Consider the following 19847-nt stretch of genomic DNA (forward strand, 5'->3'; position numbering starts at 1 on the left):
GTGTTTAATGACGTCTTTTGCGCATTTCGTTATAAAAAAAAAAATCAGTCATGCCATTTCATAATCATAACTTTTTGGAGACAGCAGACAAGAGACAAAGACCAAATCATGCTACTTTGAAAACTAGGTAGCTGTCAGTCGGCCACGTACAGCCGCGAACTTGAGATTCCTGAAATAAGGAAGTGGCCCACTTTCGTCCAGGACCGCAGAGGTGAGGGAGTGGCCACCTGCAACCCTCTGCTCATTAAACAGTGCGAGAGACCAAAGTGGCAGGCCTGGACTCTCCAGGAGGAATTACGGTTGTTGTTGTTTTTTCTTCTTCCCCCCCCCCCCCGTCAAGCTTTTCTTCTCGGAGGAGTTCAGTCAGAATCAGGTAAGATTAACTCACGTTTGTGTTTCTGTCAGCGCACGGATCTTCAGCTCCTGCTCAGGTGATTTCAACAAGTCATTACAACCACTACAAGTGTCGGCGACGGCCCCACGTGTAAAGAGGTAATTGAAATAAACAGATTGGCCTGCTTTTAAACAGTTACCTTTTTTTTTTTTTTTTTTTTTTAAAGTCCGTATTTTCGGCATTCAGTTGACCATAATCAACATTACACTTTATAAACGATTACAACATCGTCAATGTGATTAGAGCGACGTGTGAAACTTGGGCTTTGAAGCTTTTGCAAAGTGTATTTTCAAAACTGATTTTTTTTTTTTTTTTTTTTTTTTTTTTAATGGCACAGTGTAAAGTAGTGAGTGCCGTTTTCTCCCGGAGAGAGCGAACTTTGTTCATTATCAGAGCATGTCTGTGCAGGTGAAGCGGCAGCCAGCCGCATTCCAGTGCCTGGGGGTCATGACGGCGCAATGTGCAGACCCTTCAGCTCAGCCCTGTTTAGAGAGCAGGCCTGTCTGAATGCCTGCCTGTGTGGAGAAGCACCCAGCAGGAAAACAGGCTTTACAGTAACATCTGTACTTTTATCATGTGTATATACTGTACCTTTTTTTTTTTTTTAAAAGAGGAGAAGTAACTACTTTCATGCTTGTTAAATCAATTATGTGTCAGCAATGCTCTACATTTCCAGCTAATATTGAACTGTAACACTTTTTATATATATTTTTTAATATATATATTTTTAATATATATATATGTATATATATATTAATTTTTTATATATATATATTTTTTAAATATTTATTTATATATATATATATATATATCAAAAACCTTCTCTTAAAGTACCTATTGAAGAAAATAATAAAATGGAAAATGCGGTAAAGACACTTTTTTTTAAGTTTTCCTTATCATGTCAATCCCAGGATAGAAACACCATGTGATGATACTTCTGGATGTTAACAGTCAGGACTGCATGTCGCCCCGATTTTGACAAAGTGTCTTTCGTTGCACCACTGTGCACTTTACGTCAGCTGTCAAAGGCTGTAACCTGAACGACATGCATTTTGAAATAACCCTCGAGCACGTATCTCTTCCCCACATATAAACAAAACAAAAAATATTTGTACGTAATAGTGACTTAGATGCACACTGAGCAGGACATTTTACAGGTAAAAACTGTAAAAGATTGAACTTTGTTTATGTGACTTACAGGACTGTAACTATGATTCATTGTATTTCTGAATTTTTTTTTATATTTAATCAATGAGTCATGTTGTCCATTTTAAATGTCAACAAATTGGAAGAAAATAACCAAAAAAACTCAAAATGATATCTTTTAAATAACTTCAACTTATCTTTTTATTCTGTTTTATAAAGCAGAAAATATTCCCACTTTATAAGCTTGAACTACAGCATGTTTCATATTTAAATAACTATCAAAATGTTTTTCTTGCAACCGACTAATTAATTAATTAACTAATCTTTGCAGACACACCGACACATGTAAGGTAGATATTTAGATGTCGGTCCGACTAAGTATTGGGAACTTTCCAAATAGAATGAAGGTAATCAGCAGCAAATCTTTAGCTGTTTTCAGAAAAGAACTCGTTGAGTTAACAAAAAAAAGCCACTTCCTTATGTATGTTATAGGTGGTTGTAATTATTCCTCGATCTTTTTTTTTTTTTCCAAGTCTTTCTATGAACAGGAGCTTCCTCTTTTCTCAACTGCAGCCTTGTTTCAAGTTGTTGCCTCTCTACCAGTCGCTGTGGAATTTCATCCTCATTTGTCATCCTGAATCAGATGTTGTCATTCGCCCTCTGACATCCCACCCGCAGATACCGTATAAAACAAGTAGCCACAGAAAGACGGCAGTAATATACAGGTGTAACTCCTGAAACAGACTCGCGTTGGAGTGATGAATATTCCCATCTATTGTCCCACCGAGGCCTCTGTTGTGGCGGAGTTAGTTTTCTCCACCTATTTCTCAATTTGTGAAAGGAAAAAACAAAAACAAAACAAAAAAGATTCTCCCTCGGGAACCGTTGTTACCATAACAACTCAAGTGCCAGCATGACAGTGTGTGAGCGAAAACAACACTGCATGCCTTGCAAGTGTCGCCTTTGTTCTTTTATGAAACGAAACTGGAGTGTTTTTACAAACAAGCAGAAAAAAAAAAAAAAAAACGACTTCATGGCTGTCTGTGATTTTAATGAGGGGATTTTTTTTTTTAAAACTTTTTTATTTTGCATTTCATTGTTCAGACTTAATATTTGTTAGCCTTTTATTTCGTTGTTTCACCACTGTAGATTCTCTTGCTTGGAAAGTGAGGCGAGGGGTGTTGATTTTGTTGCAAATCTGCAACTTCACCAGGAACACTTTTCTGAGTCAACACAGTATTTTGAGTTTCAATATGGCCTGTTTGAGGAATATGAACCAAAGTAATTTATTATATTAAAGAAATAAGGCACATGTCTCAAATGATAAATGTTGTATAAACACAAGTTTTTACATCTCCAGCTGCAGTCTGAACCTGGCAAAAGTCAGATTTAAATCTACAGAATGAGTAAGCAAGACTACACATCTCGCCAGACATTTGGTGTAAGGCTGCAATTAACGATTATTTTAATCATTGATTAATCTACCAAATGTCAGAGAAGAGTGAAAATTGTCCATCGCAATCACTCGAAGCCCAGAACATTTTGTTTTTCTGACCATCAGCTGAAATGTAGAGGAGGTTTAGTTTACAATTACATCAGATAAAGAGAAGCAGCAAACCTGCACAGTTACGAAGACATAAAGAGGACATGTTTGATATTTTAGCTCGACAAATGATTCAATGAATATCTAAATATTTGGTCAGCTGATGAATTGTTTCATCTGTGGATGCATGTTTTTTTTTTTTTTTTTTTTTAACCCTACTACAGGAATACTGTAGTTTTCTTGGTTTTTAAAAGCAGTGTTCATGTTTGGTACTCGGCTCTGTTTAGACCAGAACCTGCTGATCTCTGTGCCTCATTGTTCTGGGTTTTAACGTTTAGGTGTTACAAACTTAAACTAGACAAAAATTGAGTCTCGCTCACTTGTTAACTGAACTACACTGGAGGTCACAGGAATTCAACAGAGACACATGGTCAGGTTTTCACCAGTCAGCCTCATTTAGACCACAGCTTTTCTTTCCTTGCCTCCCCTTCGTCTCATCTCTGTTTATGTTTTACATAATTGATATTTTCAGTTCAAGCCTTACATTAGCAACTCGTCATTCATCGTTTTCTCTCTCGGAGACATGCAAACTATTTTGGCACAGGAGGTTTTGTCACGTCGTCTGAGCATTCGTAGCTGTAGGTAAGGATGCATACAAGTCATTAGGTTTACTGATTGTTTCTGCCACTGGAGCCGAGGAATGTATTTGTACATCAGATCCTCCGCATGCTTTAAATCCACGGATGTTTTTTTTTTTTTCTTCTTCTTAGAAGTCATTTTAAACTTCACCGTCTCTCCTGAAACCCCTCTGTCAGGCCGCCCACACCCAGGTGGTGGTGCAACCTACCGCCCATGCTTCACACTCGTCTTCTCTCTCCTCCCCCCCCCCCCTCTTTCTCTCTATCTCGCTGCACACACGGCCCTGCTGGGGAATTCATGGCCTCAGGCTAACAAAACACGACCTAACAACGGAAAGCCGTGCGAGAAACTAACACAACTCGGCTCCCTCGCAGCTCACAGCATGGAGCTTCAGTTATGAGGAAACGCGTTGTGACAGTTGAAAGGCATTTGTCTGATGGGCAGTATTGTGAGGTGGGTGACTGGTTGATATCTCAGCCACAGAGCGTGTGTTGACAAGATTGTTTTTAAGTATTTAGCCTGCTCATGTTCTGTTTGCTGAGTCAACATGCCCTCGTTTCTTTTGCTTGACCGGGAAGCATCTTAAGTTTAGAGAAGCTCTGAATATATTTTTCAGGTGTTTTTTTTTTTTTTTTTAATTTATTTATCGTTTGGTTGCTGCCTCTCTTAATGTCATGTAACCTGAAAATTCAATCAAAATGTCTGCAGGGTTTAGCGTTTCTAACTAGTGAATATGCTGACTTGACTTTTACAGTGTATGGTTGTGGCTTTGTTTGTATTCCTGTGCGCTAAAGTTTTTACAATCTCATAGAGTCCCGAGCCGTCAACCATGTTGGTTTAAATCAAATGGTCGGAGCGGTTGCTGGGGTCCATTTCTTCATAGAGGATAGTTTGACATTTCGAAACACGCTTTGTTTTCTGAGCGTTGAATGTGAAGATTAATACCACTCTCATGTCTGCATGCAAAGTAAAAAAAAGTGGGGCCAGGAGACAGTTAGCGCAGCACAAAGACTGGAAACAGTCTCCAGGAAGTCACTGCTGTCGACCAAGAGAGAATATCACAAATGTATATGGCAGCTTGCTTGGAGTTAACGGGTGGCATTTAAAAAAAAACATCTTAGTGCACAAGGAAATCGATTCTCCGATCTGTTGAAACAAAACTTTTTGGCCAGAACTCGCAGCACTATGTCTGGCAAACACCAGGCACTTTTCATCTTCTGGCTAATACCATCCCTACAGTGAAGCATGGTGGTGGTAGTATCATGTTATGAGGTTGCTTCTCAGCGGCATGGACAAGGAGACTGGACAGACTTGTGGGACGGATGAATAAAGCCAAAAACTGAGAGCTGAGCCGACCTGAGACTGTGGTTCAGTTCACCTTTCAGCCCGACAAGAACCCGAAGCATTCCGCCTATTTATCCATTTAAATCCACAACACAATAAAAAAGTGCTGAAACTGAAGGTGTCGAAATACTTTCTGAAGTGATGGGTTTTTTAAACAAACCAGATATAATGTGTATGTTTGTGTTTTACAGGTGCCAGTTGGCAGAATTTGATAGCATACCTTCGGACTAGGATTGGGCTAGCCGTTTCCCTCCCGTCTCTCGGCAGTAAAGCGAGTAAGAGTATTTCCCAGAATGTTGAATTGTACCTGTGGGAAAGAGGAGCTGCTTCCCTGCTGTTTTGAAATCTTTTCTCCTCACTTACACATCTAGAACAAATCAAAACGGGTTACATAACGGCCGGAGGTAAGAAGCTGCCACATGGATTGGCTAGTCATCACTGAGTCATTCACTGTACTTTGTCTTCAGATGGTCTGTAGTGTTTATGTCTTGGTTTGCAAGTTTTTTTTTTTTTCTGTAAACAGGTATTTTGCCGCTGGTTGGCCATTTTGCATTTTCAACATTTATGTAATGAAACGCAAGTTGTATTTGGCTTGAGAGAGAAGTCTTGGTTTTTCTGGCAGATGATACAAGTCTCTTCACTTTCACAATTTTTTCTAATGAATCACACAGGCTCTCACTTGAAATCACAGTTTGGAAGGAATGTAAGCAGCAGATCTGAGGATTAAATGATGTGAATCATAGTGACCACATGATACAAGATCACAGCCAGAATGTGAGGCATATCACGACTGTAGTACTACGATGAAGCAAGTCACAGAACAAAGTGTACCCTTGTGTTGAAATATGCAGAATCCACTTTGAAGGTCTTCTTTATCCTGAACTGCAGACCTGAAACCCAGCACCATTTATATAAAAGAAATGTATTTTTCCTTTGTCTGTTGAAAAGATGATGTGGATATGATGACGCCAACCCAGCCTTGACGATGTACGAGGTGATGTCCGGTGACACCCTGTCCTGGAAAGTGCCCAGTCCAAGACAAAGTGAGACGTCCAGCCCTGAAGCGCACTTCACTGAGGATGAAGGACCTGTCAAGATCCTCAAAGTGTGCTTCTGCACGAACAACAACCTGGGCAAGAACTTCAAGCTGGTCAAATGCGACAGCTCCTGGCAAATTAGGGTGAGAGTATAGAAAATATAGGGAAGAGTGTGAAGGAGGAGTGTGTTTTATTTTTGTGTGTTTTAGCCAGAGTGATGTTTTATTTGGCCTCCTCAGCCTGCAGGGAATTCAGGTATCAGCTTTCTTGATCTTTCAGGCCATCATTCGTTCAATCCTGGTCAGCGGTCGACTGGGGCCAAATATTGAACACGCAGGATGTTACGGTCTCCTGCTGAAGCACCTGAAGTCAGAGGAACTTCACTGGCTCCATCCAGATCTGACTGTCGGAGAAGTGGAGCAACGCTACGAGAGCCACCATGTGGAAGCCGAGTGGAGGTACACATAGATTACTGGGATGTTTATCTCTGATTTTACGTCAAAGATGAAAATATTTCAGTTGTTTTCCTTTTGTCTACAGGTATGACCTTCGGGTCAGATACGTTCCCGTCAATTTCCTGGAAAAATTTAAAGATGACAGATCTACGTTGATGTATTTTTACCAACAGGTAACCGGTATCAGGCACTCGATTTATCATAATGACAGAAATTAAATTACACATAAAGGGGTAACGATTCAAAAGCCTTTTACCTAACTATCTGGTTTAGTAATCTACTCAGCTGTGCAAGGCCACAGAGTGTGGGAAAGGTTAGGCCAATTTATGCACGGCAGCCTAGGTCATTTAATTCATCACTATATAAAGTAAAACAGGTAAACTCAAAGCTCCCGATACAATTAATTTATGAACACCACAACACCAGTGATGTTTCAAGCACATTGCTCTTTATCAGCGTTGTTAATACATTAATTGCATTGGGAGCTTTACGTGTGTGAAATTTACTTCTGCTCACTCCTCAACTTCGTTCCTGCACCTGATTCAGAATATTGGATGAGTGTTCTTGGCTCACTTTGATTTTTAATTAATGCCAGTGTTGGTATCTATAAGATGAAAGTCTTTGTTTGGCCCTGCATCTTGTGTCATTGAACCGCTAAATAGGTTGTACAATTGGCAGCCATTCTAATAACACCAGGGGATTATTTTTCACTTGCTACAAAATTCACTTGCTGTTGTTGTTTTTGTCAAAACCTTTCTCAAAAAGCAGCAGTTTTTATACTGCATAAGAGAGTAGTTTCATTATTGTGCTAAATAAAGTAATTAAGTAGAATACGGCTAAACTTAATGCTGCAATAACTCTTCCATATGTATAACTATAGGTTGAATCGTATATCTAGAAGTCTGTCTAGAATGTCAAAATATTTAAGATCATTTGTAAGTGTAACCACATATTGCCATATTTATTTTTTCTGTTTATGACAGGTGCGTAGTGACTACATGCAGTATCATGCGAATAAGGTCAGTGACGGGATGGCGCTGCAGCTTGGTTGTTTGGAGATCAGGTGAGTCACTGCGAGAGTGAGCTGACTGAGTGGGTTGAATCCACTGTATGTTGTTGTCCATATGTTTCAGTGTAGTGTTTTTTTGTTGTTGTTGTTTTTTTTTTTATATCCTTGGTGCTGTTGTGTTTAGAAAAATGTCATTGACATGGTCATCTGTGTGCAGAATTTATTCAATGCTCACAAGATTTCTGTTTCCTCTGTTTTTACAGGCGTTTCTATAAAGACATGAACGCAAAAGGTCTCGAAAAGAAATCTAACTTTGAGCTGCTAGAGTAAGTCTTTGCTTAATATCAACAGCATCCGTGTTGTCACTTGAAAACCTTTTACCGCTAATTTTAGCGGTGTGGTTGGATTTACATTTACTTCAAGATTACATTGAGTGAGCCTTCAGCTTGTCAAAAAGCCAGTAAATGTTAGAAATGTCTGGAATTAAGCTAAAAGCAATGTTGCTTTTCTTAAATCAGTAAAACGTGACATGCTGAAGATGCTTCATTTACATTTTGTGAAAATATTAATGTTTTTAATCCTGACTATTTTGAGTTTTTCCACGCTTCAGAAAAGAAGTAGGCCTGGACCTTTTCTTTCCTCAGGAGCTGATTAACAGCATGAAGGTAAACTTGCTCAATCATGATTTCCGCTGTCAGTGTTGTGTCCTCTCACAGGAACCTACCAATTAAGTTATGTTGTGTACAAATAAGTGTTGCATCAGACTCGTGTATTGTACAGACCATAACTACGTAAATGTGTGTGGTTGTGATCCAGTCCAGGCAGCTACGGAAGTTGATCCAGCAAACATTTCAACAGTACGCAACACTCAAGGAGGACGACTGCATGGTGAAGTTTTTTGAGACCCTCACGGAGTTCGTCAACTATGACGAAGAGGTCTTCCCATGTGAGCTCGTGGTGAGTTGCAACAGTATATTCATCCGGACTCTTTCTGCTCTCTAAATGCCACGGAAGTCCTTTTTACGGATTTCCGTTGCTCCAAACGCAGATTTGCTGTCGTTAACGGTAATATTACAAACATTTTGTTGGTCAACAGCAAGGTTGGAGTTTGTCAGTGGAGCTGGTCATCGGTGGGAGAGGCATTCGCCAACGCACACAGAAGAATGCAGCGGTAAGCGTGGTGAACATTTAGGTATTCTTAGGCTGCAGCCGCACTAACAACTTTTTGGCGTTCAACAAATAGTGTAACTTCAGCTGGTTTCTGATATGAACGCCGCACATTTAAAAACAATAACGTTATATTGTCAACGAGCACCAGTCAATTTTGAGGGATAGTTATTTATAATTGATAAAATGTTTACATACGATGACAGAAGAAGCACCATTATGTTCTAGACTGAACTGACGTGTAGCCACAGGTGTTGCTGATGGTAACGTTACATCAACAGGCTCCTCATCTCGAGCCAGACTCAACCAGACTGATGCTCACGGCTTCAATTTTGTTCGCTGTGATTACAGTCTGGGCACCCTGTTCGCATGAACATTCACCCGGGTACTCTGAGGAACGGACCAATCAGCGACTAGTGTCAGCTATTAAATGCGATGATCTTGAAGTCGAGCGTTTTTTGTTTTTTTCTAAATGTAGTTGCAATTTAAACTTTTACGACCACTACATTTTATAAACACACTTGTTTTGTATTGGGGGACACAATGAATTTCCTCGTGCAACTGTGCAATGATTAAAAAAAAAGTCATTGAATTGAGCCGAGTTGAATGGAAGCGGTTATGTGTCATGCACAGAAATAAATTCCTTAACCTTGTACCATCATAATGTAACTTATTAGATCCCTTACTTTTGTGCCACAGGCTGTGTTTCTAGCTGACTTCAAACAGATCAAGAAAATACAATGTTTGTCGCAGAGCGACGGCAAAGCTCTGCTAAACTTCGACATAGAGGGCGCCAGACAGGTAAGTGCAACAACATCCTTTTGCACAATATCCCATGGAAAGTGTTACGAAATCAAAAGAACAACTCTCAGGAAATTTGATCCAGCACATGTACTTACATGTCATGCTTTTGTGTCCTCTATGATAGCGTTTATCGATCAACGTGGCCACGGTCCCGATGGCAGAGAACCTGATGGATCTTATTGATGGGTACTGCCGCATAGAAAATGACACTGACGACACTGTTATCTACCGACCAAATAAAGGTGAGTCGGACATTTTCTGAACTTCACAATAAAGGGCATGAATGTGTTGTTTTTAATGGATGGAGCTTAGTTGGAGGCTTTGAAGGCTTTACGAATGACTTTTATAATGAGTAATTAAAGTTCAGTTGGAACTCTCACAACAATTTTTTTTTTTTATCCTAGACGCCAATGCACGAACTAGCCTACCTGAGATCCCTACAAGGTGAGCGGCTGTTTTATTGATTCGTTCTGTCAGCGCTCTGAGGAGCCATAATTTTAAAATTTATGACCGGGTCTTTCTCTAATTCTGTCAGCAGCAGAGACACCAGCTCGATCAGACACAGTATGGGTGGGCTGACATTTTTTATTTTATTCTACACTCTCGATTGTACAATATAAATGTTTAACAGTCAAACTTCTGTGTCATCACCTTACAAAAAAAAAAAAACACATACTGTTAGGAAGTGGAGATGTTATGATCAAGACAAAAAGTTTTCTCTTTTCCGTTTTCAGGTTCAGATATCTACTGTGAGATTCTCGACGAAAGGCCAAAATCAGGTTCGTCAAAGTTCATGTATTTTGCTGAATAGTGTTGAAAACCACTTGTGAGCCTTTATATATTTGACTGTTGTTCTCTAGTAGTGAAGTACGGGATCGACCGAGACGACATTGTTCTCGGACGAATTCTTGGTGAGGGTTTTTTTGGGGAAGTCTACGATGGAGTGTACAAACGAGATGTAAGTCTGTCTGCACAGCTACAGTTCAGATAAATTACAGTAAAAATGATCTAAAGAGAGAATCTCCAAAATTATAGGGTTATATTCATTGATGTAAAGTGATGACCATTTGAATAGTGCGACTTTTTTTGTTGACATTTAAAAAAATAAAAAATAAAAACTGAGACCCATCACAATGTGAAAAACTGGCACCATGCAAGCCATACGTGTGTTATTTAGCTGTTTACTACTGTTTTTAATGTTGAATTAAACAGAATGGCGAGCGGGTTAATGTGGCAGTGAAGACCTGCAAGGACTGTTCACCTGATGTGATGGAGAAATTCATGAGTGAAGCAGGTATACAGAGAAACAATAGGTTTAAAATAACTACTATTGCTACTTCTGCAATAAGCTGACAGTATTAACAAGACCTGTGAAAGTATCATGGATAAATTGCGTACTTTGTGTGTTTGCCAGTAATTATGAAGAACCTCAACCATCCTAACATTGTCAAACTGATCGGTATCATAGAAGACGATCCTGTGTGGATTGTCATGGAGCTTTATGAGTACGGAGAGGTCAGTCATGTTTTCAAATGTTTTCTTTTTTATTATTATTTTTTTTTAATACAAATATTAGAAGACATGAGCCATGATTAATTGTGTTGCAGCTCCATCCAGTTATTTGTTCATGACCCTGTAACGGCTGTATGCCCATGCAGATGTTGAACGAATGTGAATTCCTGTCTAACTGATTGTATAACTGACATCCCTGCAGCTCGGAAACTACCTGACTCATAACCAAAACAAGCTGACGAACATAACTCTGGTACTGTTCAGCGTGCAGATCTGCGTGTGTGTGTGTGACCTTTTTACATGTGTGTGTGTGTGTGTGTGTGTGTGTGTGTGTCTGTGTGTGTGTGTGTGTGTGTGTGTGTGTGTGCTCTCGTCTACCTCGAAGGGGTCAACATGGTTCACAGGTGAGACACGGATCCTATTCTTTCTATAAGTTGTCATTCCTTGCTGAACCAGAACATACAGAAGATGAAACATCTTTGAAGAAAAGGCATTATGAACATCTAATAAATTAGTAGTCATTATCAGTTCATCTGTTCATTTGACAAGACTGGGAAGAATAATTCTTGTTCCGCTGTAAATTAATTGGTGCATTTAAGTGTAACATTTTTAGTGAAACGTGACATGGCAGAAAAAACATGTTTCACTCAGTTGATTTTGCAGAATATTATCAACAGATATCAGGCAGCCACTCCTGGATTCAGCCTCCCGTGAAGACAAAAGAAATTAGTTTTTGCTTGCATGGAAAATACAAACATTGCTTTTGTATTGTTTTAGTTTCGTAAATCAAAAGGCAAAGACAGGTCGACCAGTGAGGGCTAAAGGCCATTTAAAACACGACTGCTTATATTATAACTTCAACCTCTCTCTGCAACGTGTTTACGTCTCGTCACAGAGACATCGCAGTTCGGAACGTGTTAGTCGCCACCCCTGACTGTGTGAAGCTCGGAGACTTTGGTCTGTCGAGATACATCGAGGATGAAGAATACTACAAAGGTAACACAGGCACATGTGAAATAAAAGCTTACTTGACTGGTTTTTTTTTTTTCTTAGATGCCTGAATGCCTTGATTGTAATAACGTTCATATTTTGTCAGATCACTCTGACTCACTCGCAAAATACAATTAGAAACATCGTCTAGCAGTTGTTTCTCTCTGCTAACCAATCAAGTTGTAGTTTTACGTGCATATCTGTCCGAACCCACATTGACGTCACGGTGACTTTGACCTTTGACCCCTTAAATCAGTATATCTCTGGACGTGAGGTCATATTGACCTTGACCATTGACCTTTGATTACCAAAATCCTTTGGACCTCAAAGTTGAAAGATGTTGAAAAAAGATGTCTCTTCGACGTCCATTTTGGACGAAAGTATTTTTTGCCTACACATTTTGTGTAGAGGTTAAAAAAACAGACAGAAGGTCAGCAGGTCTGAGGCACATGCTTTTCAATTTCAGTTTAGGTAGAAAGAAAAGGGGGAACGCTCAGTAAACGATCTCATTCATCTCATCTCTTATTTCTTTGCAGCGTCTGTTACTCGATTGCCAATCAAGTGGATGGCCCCAGAATCCATCAACTTCCGACGTTTCACCACATCCAGTGATGTCTGGATGTTCGGTGAGCTTGTGATGTATTAACCTACAAACAGTACAGGGACATTTCGAGAGTTTGGTGAACAACACTCACGCATGGAAAAAGGCATGTGGCTGGTTAATCATCAACTCAAATGCAGGATTTTATGACATGGTTGGGATTATTTGAACTCATAACTGCGTCAACTCCCTGGGTGTGTAATGTAAGCACATACTACACTCCTTTTACCATCTCGTACATCAAACAGCACTGTGCTGCATCAAGGCCCAGCACTTTAGCTTTTGTATTGTGTCGTTGCACTTCGATTGTCTTCTTTCATGCATTTTATGCCAAGAGAATCACAATCAAATAGCTCTTCATGTGTACGTCTGTCTAATTTTCTCCTTTTGTCAGACACAGAAACAAGAAATCTTGGCATATTGTAACATTTGCTGTCCAAAAGAGTGAGGCATAAAAACCTTATTGTTCCATGTTATTAATATGCCCATCGCAATAATCGCCCCTTATAGGAGATAACAACTGAATCTTTTGATTTCTTCCACTAAGGCAAATCATCATCTGGAAGATAACAAAACTATGTTTACTTTATGTTTTCAAGGCACGGAAAAAGAAAAGGGGAACCAGGGTGGCAATCTTATTATTTTTATTGCCACATTTATACATTTAATTTGGGTGTAATATATCAGAGATGGCCTTAAATATATATTTAGTCTGAAATGCACCGAAGTGGACCGTGACAGTTTGGACATAAAGTGGACGTAAAGTCGTTAAAGTAGCTTCTGATTCCCGAGTAATGCAGTTATCCTATAGAACAAATACTGTATGTAAAAACATGAAGTGGTTTCTGACCTGTCAATTTCTTTCCACTGATGAAGAGTCGGGTTTTATTCAGCACAATGTTATCAGAAAAAAACAGCATAATATATTTATTACAACATACATCTTATAGTTTAATCATAGTATAATAAATAGTTATAATAAAATTAATATATTTAGGTTATAGACTGTTCGTTGATATTAAAACGTCACCCTGACCTTTAGGCTAATGTTGGAGCCATTTTTCACACATTTCTGACATTTTGCAAACTAAGTAACTATTAAAATATATATATATATATATATACAGCAGGTAAATCATGAACGAAAATAATTGTTATTTCCCACCCTTGTTTGTTTTTACCCCTCGTACCACCAAGAGCACCGACACAATTACATCAGGGCTGCAGTGCTTCCTCAAAGTGTTACATTACTGTCAGTCTGTTGTCTTTCCTAATGCACTGATTTACATCCCTGTTGCTTAACACTCTCCTTTGTAGTCTTATCACCGAATTTCATAACCATGATTAACAGGGTGAAACATATTCAAGCTTTTTTTGGGGGTTTCTGTGTTTTGTGTTGCTCCATAGCCGTGTGTGTGTGGGAGATAATGAGTGGCGGGCAGCAGCCGTTTTTCTGGCTGGAGAACAGAGATGTAATCAACCAGCTGGAGCAGGGCATCCGACTGCCCAAACCAGAAAACTGCCCCCCTGCCCTCTACTCGCTCATGACCCGCTGCTGGTCCTACGACCCCGGAGAGAGACCCTCTTTCACCGAGCTCGTGGTCAAGATCAGGTATTTCTTTAGTAAATATTAAAAACATAACCGATTACACAGAATAAACAGAAAATAAGGGTCAGATAGTGGAGATTGTCAGGAAGGATAATGATCTTTCTGTAATGATTTTCTCCTTAGGATTGACATATAATGAAATAACCCACCATAGTTTATGGTCCAAATAGTTTATTTATCCAGTCACCTTCTCAGAGTTAGTTTACCATAAAAGAAGGTATCTCCACTGATTCTTCTGGTTACTTTTTACATTATTAAAATTAAAATGTAAGAGGAAATATTGAAGATCAGTGCACTGAATTCAACTGCATTAGGTACTGAAACTTTCTGTTATGCGTGTTTCCGTACCGCCCCAACAAAGACTTGATGTAAACTGTGTCTCAAATCTGTCAGTGACGTCCACAAGATGGAGAAGGAGCAGGAAGTGGAGAGAGAGCGAGACAGAGCGCGCTCCACCAGATACTTTGAACCCAAGTTCCACTTAAATGAGCCTCCTCCAAAGGTATGAATCCCTGTCAAATTCAGCCACTGTAAAATGTTACAAAATAACAGCACACAGTTCTGATGACATTTTATTTTTATATCTTTACTTTTACTGAAGCCTTCAAGAATGAAACCAGGGCGCTTTGGCAACATGCTGAGTATTGGTCTCCATATTCAGGTACTGTAGTGTAACCAAGAAACCTTCAAAGATGCTGCTTTCCTCCAAGATGACGGGCTTTAATTGTTTTTCATGTAATGTGTGTGTGTGTGTGTGTGTGTGTGTGTGTGTGTGTGTGTGTGTGTGTGTGTGTGTGTGTGTGTGTGTGTGTCTGTCTGCAGCTGAATGAGGCTTTGTGTGCCAGCTCCCCTGACCTGGCCAGCCCCTGTGAGTATCAGTCCCCTATTGACTCCAGGAACACTCTTGCACTGCCGGTCAGGTCCCCCCGACGTCGCAGCATGGGGGTAAGAAACACTGAGTTTAAAGGGTTCGGCTTCTAAAAGCACTACAATTGATTAGATTAACACTGAGATATTCATGCATTAACAGATAAAAAAAAAAAAAAGAGAAAAATATTGGGCTTCATTTACCAATATCTTAAGATTTGTCTTAAATTTGTTCTTAAGAAAAGTCTACGCCCGATTCACGACGTGTTCTCAAACCCCGCATTTGTTCGCACCTTTGTTCTTAAACTGATGAATCCCACGGTCCTCGTAAATTGAAAGCGAATGCCAGTTGTCCCTCATTAGCACAAGTAAACGCCCCGCCAATGTCCATAAAAGGACATGAGACTGCAGTGCCGTGTGCACATGGAGTCACAGACAGTGAGGGAGGAAAGAAAAGTTGAGAGAAACCTAAACGATTCTGAAAGACGGTGGAGCAGCGGACTTCAAGAGGAAGACCAACCGCAGTAGTTCTGAAGTGGAGGTGCTGCTGCAGGAAGTGAACAGAAAAAGCACGGTCATATTTAATAGTGTAGCGTAGTGGATGTAAAATTATTTAAAAAAAGATACACGTGATGGGAATGGTCATTCAGCGAACGTGTTGGGAGAACGACGCGAAACTGATGAATGTAAAAAATAACCGGCAGCACCTCCGGACCTGCATCCAGATCCTGTTCACCGGCCCCACTTCTGGTCTCAGATGGTCCTGGACATCCAGGAGCGAACAGCCCAAACAGTGACACAGACAGCCTCAACACTGGTTACAATCCCAGAAACACTTAATTAAATTAATACAAATATTTAGAAACTAAAAATACACTGAAACGTCTGGTTTTTTTTAGTGATGCGTTTCCTTCTTGAGAATAATTGTAATATTTAAAGAATCACACTGTAAAAGTCCAATTAAATTGTATTTACTAACGAGCAATTCATTGCTGTCGAACCTGAAAGGCAAAGCTGTTGTCAGGGTGTGAGTGTGCATAGATTTTATTCTTGGCTAAGACAAAATCCCAAATAAGAAAACATTGGTGAATGCCAGAATCTTCGTCAAATCTGCGCAAGTGGGGTTCGAGAAGGAATTTCTCATTCTGGTGAACGGGGCCCATTGTGTATTAATAACACGGTTACATTTCCCCTGTGCTCGACTTGTAGGAGAGTGAGTTTCCCCGACTGGAGCCAAACAGCAAGGAGGACGCCCAGCGTCTGTGGCAGGATGAGAGGCAGCACAGGCAGCACACTCTCCGCCAGCAGAAAGAGCAGATGGTGGAGGATAAAAAGTGGCTGGAACAGGAGGAGAGACTCCTGGTGGGGAACCGAGCATCATTAACGTTTGTCAACCCCCTCTCTGTGTCTCTGTGTCTCTGTGTCCCCCTGCTCCGGAGTTCCGTGTGGCCCTGGAGGCCGCACGCTACGAGGCCCCGTTAAACAAAATCGGTCCACTCGTTCACCTTCGACGCGCGTCGAGTCTCGATTTGAATGTTCCCCTGATAAGAGTTCCAAAGAGAGGATCCGTGTCTATATTCTATCAAATGAACCTTGCTGTTCTTTTGCAGGACCCCATGGGACCCGAGGACACAGCCGGCGCAGTGGTAGGTGTCCACCTGTACAAAGCTTTAATTTGAATGTCAGATCACAGGAGGTTAACAAGCAGCTTTTGTCAGTGTGGCTCGCATTTCTGAACCCAGTGTGTTAAGTGATTGAAGCTACTACAGGGTTGGGAAACATTTTTATAGATGCGTAAAACTTTTGCAGCGAAATGTTGGAGGTGAAATTTAAGGTCAAACCAGCGACAGTGCAATGGTGACCATATGTGATCACGAGAAAAAGAGAAATGGCTGCATCCATTGGAACTAATGTGAAAGAAAAGATATATTTTTATGTTTAAATAAACAAAAAGAGTGTAAAAGAGCTCTTTTTTTCCTCATCTATTGATTATATATACGGGATTCAATGCACTTAGAATTATTGCGAAAACATGAAATGCTCTTCGTCTCGTATAACAATCAGTCGCATCACTTACTGCGATTACGTTAGTGTATTATTGTGTGTCGATAATGTGAGCTGTTAAATAGACGGTGACAGTGTAGACGGGATTTATTTTCTGGTCCTCATGAGATCTTTCTCTGTGTGTTCTTTCAGTTCCCTGAAGCTGACAGTGAGAATGGCAAGTGCTCAAAGACATCCTCAAATTCACGTTGATTCTAAATACTTTCTCTTTCAGTCCTTTCATATTTCCTTTATCGCTCTTTCTATCCGTCGTATTATTCATCTTTCTGCCCTACAGCACCACCTGAGAAGCCACCACGGCTCACAGTGCAGGTAATCTGGTATTTCGTTTTTGTGTTGGAACAGATTTTTGTAGTAGTTTATTCGCTTTGATTTTTGAATGAAAATGATTAAGAACATACCCTTCGTTTGATAGGGCACTGATGTCACTAAGCAATAAGAATGAGTATTTAAATTATTAAAACATATGACTTCTTCTTCCTCCTCAGCCTGCACCCACAGCGGAGCTGGACCGCTCTGATGACAAAGTATATAACTCCGTCATGGACTTGGTCAAAGTTGTTGTCCAACTCAAGAATGACATCACTGAGCTGCAGCCGGAGCAATATATTAACATCGTCAAGGTACGCTGAGGCAAAGTATCTGCTTTCCACTTTCAAGTTTGCAGTTTTTATTGGAAAATTTTCAATCCAAAGGCAAACCATCTCGAGTCATTTAGCTGATTAGTTTTCTGCGTTTATCTGTGCCCACAGTCTGTTGGGATGGCCTTAAGAGATCTGATTCGCAGCGTGGATGACATTCTGCCCACCGTACATGAGTCTCTCAGGACTGAGGTACAGTATGCAGTGTTGTCTTTACTGAATTTTGGCCCAAGTTAGTCCTCACCTTTATGTCTAAAAAAAAACTAAAAAAACCCAGACAATACTTCTTCAAACAAAGCAGAGAGTATATGAGCATTTTATGTTAAATCCTCTGGTGGAGGAAACCCCGAAATCCATACCTTGCATATTATAACTTTTTCTGCTGCAGTCAGTGAGAGAGACCCTGAATAGAATTCAGGCAGCATTTAATCATGTCGACCTTTCAAAAATAAAAGCCAATAACACCCTTCCAAACAATTGATTTTGCTTGATTTTCTACCATCGCTGCAGATTGAAGGCACCCAGAAGCTGCTAAACAACGACATGGCGGAGCTGATCAGCAAAATGCGGCTGGCCCAGCAGAACGCCATCACCTCTTTGAAGGAGGAGTGTAAGAAACAGTTACTGACTGCTGCACACACCCTGGCCATGGACAGCAAGAACATGCTGGACGCTGTGGACCAAGCGAGGGTCAGGTCCAATTTAGCAAAGCCAGTCGTCCCCTAGTGGACTGTAGACTCTTTTTTTTTTTTTTTTTTCAGTTTTCACATCACGCTAACATCAACATTTTTCACAGCTGTCAGTCAGAAAAAACATTTGCACACAGTCTGACATTGTTAAGGTGATCAACTTAATCCAAATTAGTCCCACAGAAGCCACTAGTTCTTTTGACAGCCATCAACAATGAATATTAAATAAAGGTTTAGTTTAAGTGTCATGCTACAACTCACTGGATATGGACAAAATGATATGTGTACGCTAATAGAATTTATGATTGGTCCTCTGGCATCATATTTGATGCAGTCAGTTCTGAGACATTTGAAACGTAAAGTGTTCTTCTTCGTGTTTGGCGAGTTATTGACTCGATCATCTGCTCAAAATATGAATTATCTTTGTAAATATGGAATGTGTCTTGTGAAAAATAGTGGGTTTTTTTCTATAGCTGAGAAATAGCAGTCATACAAATTAAAACGAATGCAAATGGTTTTCGATTGTAACCCTGTCAGTAGTGAAATGTAAAGATGACTAAACCAAAGGGTGTTGGACACTCAACTGTTTTATATATATAGAGTATATCAAGTTTGACTCGAGTATGACTCATTAAAGTGTTAATTATTAAAATGATAAAAATGAAAACCATAGTAGTACGGGTTATACATTCTCAGATATGTTTCAGGGACTCTCCAAGGTACTTGAAAGAATCCAGGTTTTAAATTTTTTTTTTTTTATCATGTCCATTATCTTTATTTTAGAATATAAAATTTTAACACATAATGCAAGATATATATATAATATATATATATGCCACGTGTGCCCATTTATTAAAACCTATCTTTTATGGAGTATATAAATGTAATAATATTGGCATCCCTTTCTCACTGTTTACAGGCAGGATGTTATATTGCAATAATGCATTCCAAAGCAACAGAATGTTTGACCTCGGGAATTGCAGCTCTAAAAAGTTAACATCATAAACCGTGCAAAGTTAGAAAGGTTTTTGAATTGGTTAGCAGTAATGCACTGTTTATATCCCTACTTCTCTATTTTAACATGCATTTAATAATCATGATGGACAAGTTCTAGTAATTCATGTCAGTGCGCCGACATGAAGTTTAGGTTGCCGTCTCCAAACTATTTCTTTTTTGTCCAAAAATGTCATTATCTACTAATGTCAAGATGAAATGTCTCTGTAGGGAGTTAAAGCTTAAAGCAAAAGCGTGTGAATATGTCCAACGCTGTGTCATTCCTGCAGTCCTATATAGTTTCACAGTCGCGTTATTTTGGCCCAAATTTAAACATTACTGC

The 19847-nt window shown here is 39.8% G+C and overlaps 1 protein-coding gene across 1 annotated transcript; it reads left to right on the forward strand.

Annotated features, from left to right (window-relative positions):
- The first annotated feature begins 265 nt into the window (after positions 1 to 265).
- ptk2bb (protein tyrosine kinase 2 beta, b) lies at positions 266 to 19178 on the forward strand. Its single transcript, XM_069696659.1, is given in 33 exon segments — positions 266 to 373; positions 5258 to 5341; positions 6015 to 6246; positions 6383 to 6561; positions 6644 to 6731; positions 7542 to 7621; positions 7831 to 7893; positions 8178 to 8232; positions 8384 to 8524; positions 8664 to 8738; positions 9434 to 9535; positions 9663 to 9780; positions 9943 to 9982; positions 10074 to 10108; positions 10273 to 10317; positions 10399 to 10496; positions 10751 to 10832; positions 10953 to 11053; positions 11253 to 11328; positions 11415 to 11454; positions 11946 to 12046; positions 12577 to 12666; positions 14049 to 14253; positions 14644 to 14752; positions 14852 to 14911; positions 15073 to 15195; positions 16327 to 16518; positions 16521 to 16763; positions 17314 to 17338; positions 17459 to 17493; positions 17670 to 17804; positions 17934 to 18014; positions 18333 to 19178. Coding segments are annotated over 31 exon segments (3228 nt in total). The 5' UTR covers positions 266 to 373; positions 5258 to 5341; positions 6015 to 6051; the 3' UTR covers positions 18549 to 19178.
- Positions 19179 to 19847: the final 669 nt, after the last annotated feature.

This window comes from Brachyistius frenatus, unplaced genomic scaffold (assembly GCF_029030835.1).
Source record: "Brachyistius frenatus isolate BFR_SWC_R1_liver_20210118 unplaced genomic scaffold, ASM2903083v1 Contig_21, whole genome shotgun sequence".
NCBI classification, from domain to species: Eukaryota; Metazoa; Chordata; class Actinopteri; family Embiotocidae; genus Brachyistius; species Brachyistius frenatus.